Here is an 11,378-nt window from a genome sequence, read left to right as displayed (position 1 = left end):
AGCTGTCTCCCTTTATCTTAATTATTCATGAATTTGAAGGATTAAAAATTTCTCTTACACTTTCATCACAACAGTCTACAAAAGGTGGTTTGTTTCCTTTCAGCTTTTTAAGCTTAGTCCCTAAATATGCTTGAATAAAGTCTCTGCCAGTAGGTTTTGCAAGTAGATTTATTTAGATGTGAAAGGAAAAATAACTTGTCTTGTTCGCTCTAGTGTTCAGCGCCCATGAAATAGATTGCTTATGAGGCAATAATAATGCCTTTTTTGTGCCTTCCAGAGTCTGGAAAAAATGTTTTCCTGGTTAATAGGCTGATTAAAACTGTATATGCTCCAGAAGACAAATATGATTATGTATCATACTTGCCCAAGATAATGACAGTAAAGAAGACAAGGTTGAAATTTTGTATGACTTCCTCTCTTCCACATCCAGGGACATTCAGCACACAATAAGCAGATGGTGCACCACATAAAGGATCACACTAACTGTTAAACAGTTTTTCTTCCCATTAACTGATTTAACAATATGTCCCTGCTATTAAAGAAACAGACAAATTACAGAAAACTTCTGTCAGCTTAATTCTGATTGCAGAAATGGGCCATTTGCCCAGATGAGATTGTTTCTGGCCTATCAGGTTCAAAACATCGAGAAATTCGGCAATCACTAGCCCAGATTCTCACAGTGTTGATTCAGCTCTTCATCCTTAATTGAGTTTCTGTCATGGTAACTCTGGAGATTTTTGAATGACAGCCTAAATATTGAAGGCTACTCTGCTCTTCGTGTATGTTAGGTGACCTGAATTTTCGAAAACGATGAGCTCTTAGGAACCCAGTTTAAGTCTGCTGACGCTGTAGGTGACAAAAAACACAGTAAAAGCTTGTGAGATGCTTCTTGCCAGAGTGAACAGTGGAACACAAACAAACTTTTCCAGCTTGTTTTCATTTGCCATCTTTTTTCAGCAAGGACATTGTTACAGACCTTGGGGCTGGTGGTGTGGTGGAGGCTCCTGTGGTAGGCACAAGAATGGTGGAGTAGCCTGCCCATCAGTCTTTCTCACACAGCCCTATGCCATACTCATCTCTTTTCATCATCCTTTTCCTATTTCACTTTCTGTTTCTAAGCAACATTGTGTTAAGCTCATGTATTGCTAAGTATTAGCTTACAGGCTAATTTTAGAAACTCAGGTGGCCTCCATTGTTCCTATAACTAAATGTGACTAGAAAGTTGGTGAAAAAACAGTGTAAATGAAAGGGGTCATCTGCAAGTGGCCTGAAACAATTTGAAACTTGCTGCAGCAGCTATATTACCCACATTGAATAGCAGTTTTCTCAAATACCCTGATTTTAACATAACATTCTGCACAGAAAAAGTTGGTAATTAACTTCCACATTTTGTTACACTCTCTTGATGCAGAAAGGTGGTATTTTTTTAATTAAAAGAAGATAGCCACTGAACCCACTGACTTCCCTTGTGCCAGTGTCTACTTCTGGTATTTAAGTCTTGAAACCTCATCTGATTTTTGGATGTATACTGTCCATTGTTGTTTTTTGCTGAGTTTTATTTGCTCAGTTTCAGTAACTACGTATACTGTGGTATCTACCTGCTATTGCTGTACCAGATACTTTTCCCCTTTATTTGTTGGTGGCTTCTAGTAACTCTTCACCAAACATTTTCAGAAAGAGAAAAAAACCGAACCATCACAAAGCCAGCAGAATATTCGTTGTGATAAGAGCTTCACAGTGCAAAAAATAAAGTCCAAGATGTTCCATGTTTCTCATGTGGATTGAGATTTGATTTATATTGTGCTTTGCTCTCCTACACAGACCTTTTATCTAGAGAAAACTTTTTTTCCAGCCAGAAGTACAGAATAAAGCTTGCTGTAAGACGATCTATGAATTCCCTCTTTGGAAGATGCCTTACACCTCAACATGGTACTTGCTCTGTACGTGTGATTTTTGTTTCAAAGATTCCCACTGGCTAGAAAGAGAGCTGGAAAAGTGGAAAAGGGAGCTCCCTGTGGAAAGGGAGCTGGAAGTCATATGGACAGCAGGCTCAACATGGAGTGAACAGTGTGCTGCAGCAGCAAAGAAAGCCTACAGGATGCTGGGCTGCATCAAGAAGGGTATCACCAGCTGAGATAAAGATCTACTCGGTGCTTGTCAGACCACACCTGGAGTATTGTGTTCAGTTTTGGTCCCTGCTGTAAGAAAAGGGATGCAGACAGTGGGTCCAGAGAAGAGCCACGATGGTGATCAAAGGACTGCAGCACCTGCCATATGAGGAGAGGCTGAGAAAACTGGATGTGCTCAGCCCTGAGAAAGCTTAGGGGAGACCTTATTATGATGTTCCAGTACTTAAAGGGGCTCTGCAGAGAAGATGGAAACTTCTTATTTACAAGGAGTCACATGGACAAGATGAGGGACAAGGGGCACAAGTTGCTCCTGGGGAGGTTCCGATTGAACACAAGAGGAAAACTTTTCACTATGAGGTCAGACATTGGAATGGTCTCCCAGGGAAGTGGTGGATTCCCCCGCTTTGGAAAGTTCTAAGACTCAGACTGACAGGGTGCTGAGACGTCTCATATAAACAATAATATTAGAAAGGTTGAACCAGATGATCCTTGAGGTCCCTTCTAAGCTGACATTCTGTGATTTCTGTCTGCATATTCCATTGTGTTAGGAATTTTTATAGAGCATCATCTCTTATTTCCATATATCTGGGCACCTTCAGATCTAATAAATCCTACCTGTCACCAGGAACTTTTTTTTAGAATGCACTGATCCAATGGCTAACAGTTACCAGAAGGGACAGCTCTCTTGTGCCAGGACTAGCACTTGTCTAACTCCAAGAGCAGCTATTCATTTTAGTACAGTGTCAGTCACTCTCTGACCAGTCCTGTCTTTCTCCACTGACTGTGCAGGGCATTTTGGATAAATGATTTATGTGAGTAATTAATCCAGAAAAACACAGATGACCCAAATCCTACCTTACAAATTAAAGGTAAGCAACCTTAAGGACATCATGTGGTTTGAATTTATTGAGTTCTGTTTAGTACTTAACTCAGCACTAATATGCATAGGCATTACAGGTACCACCACCATGCACACTAACAGAATATGAAAATAGTACCATTCTCCATGTGCATATGATGGCAGTATTCACCACAATTTATTTAATACTGAATTAGAAGCATCAAGCTATGGAAAAAATGTCAACTATTATACTTCAGTTGCTTTCAAGATACTATTTTAGTGTCATGTTTCATAGGAAAACCATTCTCTATTATTCATCTGACATTTAGAGCTTTTTTTAATGTTCTTTCCTAGGAATATAAAGACTTAATCACAAATGACAGGTTTTAAGAGGACTTTATTAAATCTGACAACTAACTAATTGAGCTGTGTGCAATTAAAAAAAAAAAAACTGAAAATTGAGCATTCAACAGAGGATTGTTCACTGATAGCACTTTTTTTTTTAATTCTGCATTTTTACAGATCTACAGTTTTGCAGATTCAGTGCCTGAGTAATACATTATTCTTCCTGGTTTACACCCACACTTCAAGAGATTACTGCAGTGTGGCAAATGTCACATTGCTTTTCCTGGTAGAAGAGCCACAGGAGCTACTGATATACAAAAAAAGCTAGCCCTGCCCATACACTTTCCTACATGAAAATATTTGTGTCAGACAGTTTCACAATTTTATTCCTTTTTCACTTACAACTTAAATTGCTATACAAATACAGCAGTCTTTTATGCAGAGAAAACTGCACTTTGTAGAGATCTCTTTCTGCTCTATAGAAGAGCTCAGTAGGTTAGTACTTATGTATAGGATGTTTTAAGCTTTCCCTTTACACATACAAAAATAGTTTTGTTTAGATTCTCCCTCTGTTGCAGATTTAAAAAACTTATTTAGAAGAATGCACTGTCTGCTTTATCTTGGAAGTTCAGTAACAGATCTGTTCTAATTGACTTGATATTTACATTCCTAATGGGACATGTAAATGTCACTGAAGAACTGTTCTCTGTTTCCTAGAGAAATTTCCTAAAATTCCTTTTAAAATATGGGATAGGATAAGAGTTTATTGGGGTTTTGTCCTCATATTTACTACTGATTATCAGTTTCTTCTTTAAGCTTTCACAAAGAGTACTTTTTCCAGTTGGGCACAACTTACCTTAGAGGGTTCATTTTCTCACAAATAACTATACCAAGCATGCTGAAAAGTACAATATAAATTGGTTTGCTTTTCTTTTCCTTTAATACCATTACTGCTAGATGTTATTGGCATCCCCCAGGGTCAGTGAACTCAGTCAGTAGCGTGTTCAGTCTGAGCTTTCTTCTCTGTTTTTCAGATGGGACACTTCTTCCTGTTCTTGCCGAAGGAGACATCTCTAGATGGCTCTGAGCCTTTCACTTTGATTTAAGTAAGTCTTCCCATTCAACAGTGGACTCAGTACTTTTAGGAATTGCTGGAAACATTGACTGCATTTTAGTTTGGAATTCTTTCATCTATAAAAGAGAATAAAAATTTAAATCAGTTAACCATTAATAAGGAGCAAATAAAGTAGCACCAGTAACCCCAGGCTTATCCAGCAAAATAAGCTGTGTGAAAGATAAAGAAGGGGTAAAAATACTTAAAAAATAACAGAAAATCAAGACTTTCCCTCTGATTATGTTAGTTCGATTAACAGAGTGAAAGAAAGTATGAAGGGACCCACAAAAGTACCACCTTCTAAAGCACAACACCAGGGCATCTAATTAGAACCATTTGCCTGAATGATTCACTAGTGTTATATGAACTATATACACACATACATGCTTAAAATGGGGGGGGGTTCTGCCCGTAATTTGACTTTAGTGCTTTTTAATAGGCTTGTAATGGATTAAAGGCCCAAAAGGTCTGTTCAAGGATTTTAAAACAAGTATTAAAGGAAAAATACTAGCCAGCTCTGACAATTTAGGTTTATCCCATATGGATACAGGTGAAACTAAGTCTCATTCAAATGGATACATCAGTCGGAAGGAAAGCAAGATTCATAATGATATGTAGGACCAAGCTTTCTTTCACTGTTGTTACATTAAAATGCTGTGAAAGAGAAAATCTGCCAGTTTCATATTCTGTATATCAGTATATTAATGCCAATTGCCAAATCTGTATTTATGATAAACATTTTATCCCCAATGTCTGACCAGTAGTTCTGACAGGCCAGAATGGAAATTTAATTTATTTAAAAATAACTTCTATTGAAGATAATATTTAGATTTAGAGGGTTTCTTTTTTCCAAGCTCTTGACCTATATTCTTACATATTTTTATATTTATTATATTTATATATATTTTAAGGGATAGACATGGAAAATCAAATAAGTGAAAATCCTTTCACAGAAACAGCAGGATGTACAGGGGAAGTTTTGGGCTGCTATTTTTAGGAAGCTGTACAGAATCTATGACATTCACACAGAGAAGACAGGATGTGGTATTGAAGCACTGAATGCAATGACCTCTCGAAGACCAAATGCTGTCTCAGGCAGTATGTTCCACAGAGAGGTTCTAGGAAATCTAGATATTCTAAACAGCCACATTTTCTGTGCCTATACTTTGAGTGTTGTGGGTCATCAGTTCTTTTTACAAATACCTCTGGGCCATTTTCTGTTCAAGTGTTGCTGCCCATGAGTGATTCTGACAACCAGTACTTCTTTCTAGAAATGTTGCAATGCTATTACTCAAGTTTCAGCTGATACAAAGAATGAAACAATTTACAAAGAAATTGCCAATTCTTTACTAAGACAATAACTAACTATGATGGATGAAAGCATTTTAGATCTCAAGTGTGGAAAAATGCCTGGGTACTGCTAATGAAACAAAAATATGTGTTATATGAAGTAGAAGAAAAAATCCAGAACCAAATTATCCTTTGTTTTGTCCTGATTGTGTTCTCACATAAAAACTAATTCACTGTCTGCTTTCTATATTCTAATCAGATAGCTGTTTTGATTAATTGCTCGATCTGGTTTTTTAAAAATCTTGACAATCATCCAGAATTGTTCCTAAGCTAATATTTTTGCTTCTTATTTAAAACTGAAAAGGTCTCATAGACAGCTAGGATTTCCAAGAATAATAAACACCGCTATCAGAGCTGACGTGAGAGAACAGCCCAAATTACATTACACAATTCCTGACAATTAAATACAAGTATATGCTGTAGGAAATGCTTTAGGAGCTTTGCCTTAGCTGTTGTTTCCCGTCCCCTGCAATTAAATTACCTCAGTTCTCTGATGTGCAGAAAGTATTCAATTTATTAAATAGTTTTTACTTCCCAAAGAGTGAACCAACTCTTTCATTTCACCCAGAGTATTACTTGGGGGTGTGTTTGGTAACGCAGAAACCGTCAGATCTTACCGTGATATCAACTGCTGTAAGCTCAGTTGGTGTAAGTAGAAATGAAACATTTCATAGCAGCTGATGATCAGTTTTTTACTTCTAAATTTCTTCTGGTATCAAACTCAAATGACACACTTAAAAGGGCCTACGAGACACCTCTGTTACTCCACTGAAGACACAAAACAAAAGGTGAGCTAAAATCAATTATATAAAGCCTTCAAAAAAGAGGATGATGAGTGAGGGAGCCATTCACTAAACAGCAGTGCTTCCTCATCACTTACACCTTCCTTACTACTACTAACACACCAAACCCTAACCCTCAGATGCAAAAAGCAGTCTTGTCTGGGAAATAAACCATTAAAGCTCCGTTCTGAAAGAAAAAATGGATTTAGAAAGCAATAAACACTGCTAACAGATGCAGATTTAAGAATATTCAGATTTTTCTCTCCTTAGAACATTTACTTATGTTCTGCAGATAAAAGCAACTCATTTCCTGGAAAAGCAATTTTACCATAATACATGGACCAAATCTCAAATCCTCAACATCTTTCTTTTGCTTCTAAGACTCCCTAAGAAATTTCCTCATCATTCCCTTCTCAGATTTTGACGCTTATTTGTAAAACAACTTCTCAACTGATGCCAGACTTGATGTCTCATTTACCACTTCTTCTCTTGCCAGAATCTATTCCCTTTTCCACAAGCTCCCTCTGCACAAGAACAGGTTTTCATTGCAATTCACAACTCTGACCATGTTTTATAGTTTTCCACAGACTTTCTTCCTTAGTGACTCCTGGACAGCGAGCTATTTAAATAAACCATAAATAAACCATAATGCCAAGCTGATCAGCACTGTGAGTTGTCTTCTCAATGATACGCTTTAGGTTCTCAGCTATTGGAGAAGGACATGTTCTACAGTGACTGGCATGGGCCTCACCAACACTTAGTGTCTACACAGGATGTCTAAATGAGGCCAATTTCCTCACAATACAAATGTCACAGCTAGAAGTTTTCATTTCTATACAGCTTAAAAAACACTGTACCCTATTATTTCTTCACACAACAGTTCTTGAGTTCTCATTTAATAATACATTAAGCAACATAATTAGTACTAGCCACAGACTTCTATTTTACATCTCCCTCTCCTCCCAGAAAGAAAATGTAGTACACTATTTCTTTAGGGCTTTGATCTGGTCTTGTAAGGTACATCCCTTCTCCCTTCAATTCCACTAATCACATCAGTTCCTGCATTTTTCCTCCGTTTCCATGTTTGTACTTGCTGATATCCTGAAAGTACTTCCAAATCCTACCCACTGCCCTCCCTGTACCCAAGGGCTCCTCTAAAGCCACTTGTCATAGTGCCAAAAAGCATGGAGAAGACTTTGAAAAGCAACTATTCTCTGGTGTAATGGAACCGGTTTATACACACATAAATAACCATGGAAATTGTATCCCTAATTTCCTGTCCCATTCTCCCAGTGTCAAAAGGCTTATGAGCCTTTTCAGTATCAAATTTTAGGCTGCAACTTCTTCTAGTCAGGGACTGTCAGCTGAATATCCTGGACGCTTGACTGGCTGAACTCTGTATAATACATTTATATATTTAGGACTAAATTTGGCCTCCAAAGTAAATCCCCACTGGCCTCAGGGATGTTCTTGCTTTCATTTCAGTGGCACTGTCATACCAGCTCCAGTACAACTTAAGAGGATCCTTGTAGCGAAGGTAAAATTGGTTCACATAACAGGTAAATCAGCTGTTGTTCAACAACTTGGGCTCACCAGCTCCTGCACTGTGGTGAGCTCCTTCTGAGATGATGAATCTAGATTTATGTTCCATTAATACTGCATACTTTACATGCAAGAATAGGGACCTTGTCTTTACCTGCACACTTCTTAATGAGGGAGATGCTGCAATTAGGAATTTATGTCTTGCCTTTTCTTTTTAGGAGAATCTATGTCTTGCCTTGCCTTTTCTTTTAGTAGACGTGCAACTCAGGAGGTTTCTTCTCCTCTCTCCCTCCCTGGAAATCTCTTTTTTCCTCCAGATTCCACAATACCCACGCCAGTGGTCTCAAATCAAAAGGCATTAATTTAATTATGAAAGCTAATGTGCTATGTACTAAGTACTGGAATGTTTTCAAATAATTCACTGATAGGGCTGCCTCTTTATTATTGTCAGCTACACTGACACTGGGGTACTTGGTTCAATTGTGATAATGACTTCAATTAATAATGCAGTAAACTGAGCACTAAAAGCTGAATGTATTTTATCTCTTTCTGCTGCCTTCAGTATCACAGGACACTCTCTCCACTGCTGCTTCTGAATCTAGTGGTACATGAATGATTTGTAATACCATTTCTTGATTTAACATTCCAGCAGAATTCCAGCATTCTGTTCCTGAAGGCAACTCTCTGAAGTGAATTTCACTCAAATGAATTTTACTTTTTTTTTTAATCACAGATACTGCAAAGCTTGACGCTGGGTTTTTTCTGCCAAATAAATTACAGTAACTGTTCCACCTCTGTCAGGCTTCTTTTTAAAGGGTATCATCTACCTTACTGCATTAAATAATCTGTAATAGCTACAGATCACTGCTATTTTCTTCTCTTAACCTAATGATCCTGCCTCAGGTAGCAAAAATATGGGGACCTAAAAGCATCTTCCATTTAATAATCTCTTTTTAATGTACATCGTTGACAGAATGTCACACAAAAATTGGGATAACACTATTACTGAGAGCACTTACGTAGCTGCTCATATTAAAATGAATGGAAGAGGGGCTAAAAGAGTCTGTTTGAATCCTAGAATGAAAGTTTTACAAAGAAATTTTCACTTTACTGTCTGACATTTGTAATAGGCCAACCTAGATTCTAGGAATTATTATTAGATTCCTATTTAAGTACTCATGCTGGCAAGAACTCCTTACATTAGCTTCCAAGTGAAATGAGGTTAGATGCCCTGAACTGAAATATTGACGAGCACCAGAATACAGAGTGTACACATCTTGTGTTCTCCTCAGGCACCTTGTATTTCACAAAGCATGAGGGTAAGATGGGCTGCCCTGAATTTAAGAGCATCAGAGAGCATTGTTCTCTCCACCTTTTCCCAGATCTTTGAATGATTGCTGTTGCCCTTGTTAGCAAATGATTACTGAGGTCTGCATTCAGAAATTTATTTGTAGAAAACAGCAGGTGCTGAGCCCTCACAGAGCACTTATGGAGAGCAGGGCAGGCAGTCTGCAGCTGGAGGTGATTCTTCAAGCTCTCAGTGTAAAAGGGGGCACTCGCTGCGTGTCACCCTGTGCCACTTTGCATGCTGACCTCTAAAACAAGCATGGGAAATTGAGCTCTGGTTCATATTCTTAGATGTTATGCTTCACTGGCAAAGGCATTATGAATGTTCAGATTATTCAGAACTACAGATCTACAAAAGTGGCCCTTGGAGGGGCGATAGAGATTCTCCTGTTTCAGGCTTGCATAGAGAATTGAAGCTGCAGAATATTGTTAAGTCACCTGGAGAAGCCAAGAGCTCATATTAACCCCTGTCCCATGAAGACTTACATACATCCTTAACCTGATTTCTTTTTGAAATCAGAGGGCCGTTTACAATGCCTAAAATTAAACACATAGACATATTTTTCAAAAAACCTATCCCTATAAATCTTGGGTAATTGTGTAAAACATATCCTGTGCTGTTTAAAAGAAAAAAACCCATGAAAATAACCAAAATAAAATTTACAGGGAGATGGGTAGAAGATCATTACTGTTCAGAACAAAGCAGTCAAAGTTCCCAAACCAATATATGTATGTAGTAGCTTCCCACAGCTATTGCATATTCTGTCTCAAATTACTGGTGAACTACTGATAGCTGTCAAGTCACAAGGGTCAGGCTGTCTCTTTTCCAATGACTGTGTCACATGAAGAGATAAAATACATGTAATACTTTCCTTATTACTTTTCCAAGTGTGCAGCAACCATGTTACTGATTCATAAGAGAATGCATATCACAAACATCTTTTACTAGCCCCATTCTTGTCTGGTTTAATTTCTGTGGGGATGTCACTTAGCTCCCAAAAGTGGAATTGTTAACTGGTAGCCTGAAAGTATCTTTTTATACATCTGTCATAAAAGGAAGAAGAAGCTATAAGAAAGAAGAAGCTAAAGAAAACAAGTCTGTTCTGGTTTAAGGCTAGATTATTTTGAATACTACCAAAAAAAAAAAAAAAAAAGTAAAAAAAAAGTGATTAGGTAATTATGATCAATGGAAAATAGAGCTATTAATCATATATATACACCAAGACAGTGATTTTGTAAACCACAATCTGGAAAAAACCCCAACTTGCTTAGGTTCAGAGATACAGGAGTATCTTTCAAAATTTTATACATTTCTTGTGGATCTTTTTGATATAAAATGTCAGGGACTTAAGTTCTTGTAGAATGTGGTATCTCAAAGTAGATTAAGTCAGTGTCTCATTCCCAAGCCTATTCTCACTGATTTCAGTGATGCTGCATCGAGGTTCAAAATACAAGTAATGGTACAAAGTTTGGAATATTTCATCTTGTTGCAATGCAGAAAAATGGAGTGAAATACTTTTGAAATCACTGAAGAACATGCCATTTATTGCTGCAGAATCTTACTTTCAAATCTTGGAGCCTGGAAAGGACATACAGATAATTGGTCTATTATCATGTATCAGTCATTGCCTTAGTCAGCCTGGAAAATCTGAAAAATTCATATTAATGTAACTTGAAATTTAAAATAGTTATGTATCTAAATGCATAAAAATAGTTGGTTAGTGGATGCAAAATCTCAGGATGTGAGTCCCACAACTCCGTATGCTCTTCCGTGTTGTAATTTGGATTTCTGAATCACAGTAAGAACATGAATTATCTGCAAGCATGCAGTTCCTGAAAAAGGCAGCCTGAGTAATTTTCTTCCTCTGCATATCCAGGAATTCAGAACGTGTATCATCCAGAAGTGAGATCCATGGCTGGGAAAAGAG

At 37.6% G+C, this 11,378-nt stretch overlaps 1 protein-coding gene across 1 annotated transcript in view; it reads right to left on the bottom strand.

The window, feature by feature from the left end:
• Nucleotides 1-1,520: 1,520 nt before the first annotated feature.
• TMEM242 (transmembrane protein 242) overlaps nucleotides 1,521-11,378 on the bottom strand; it is a 47,255-nt gene continuing 37,397 nt past the window's right edge. The window contains exon 5 of the mRNA XM_030447517.1: nucleotides 1,521-4,506. Coding sequence (XP_030303377.1) covers nucleotides 4,408-4,506 — 99 coding nt within the window. The 3' untranslated portion in view covers nucleotides 1,521-4,407. The remainder of the gene's footprint in view (nucleotides 4,507-11,378) is intronic.

This window comes from Calypte anna, chromosome 3 (genome assembly GCF_003957555.1).
Source record: "Calypte anna isolate BGI_N300 chromosome 3, bCalAnn1_v1.p, whole genome shotgun sequence".
Classification (NCBI taxonomy): Eukaryota; Metazoa; Chordata; class Aves; order Apodiformes; family Trochilidae; genus Calypte; species Calypte anna.
The sequence above is the reverse complement of the archived record's forward strand: the minus strand, read 5'-3'. Positions and strand labels throughout refer to the sequence as shown.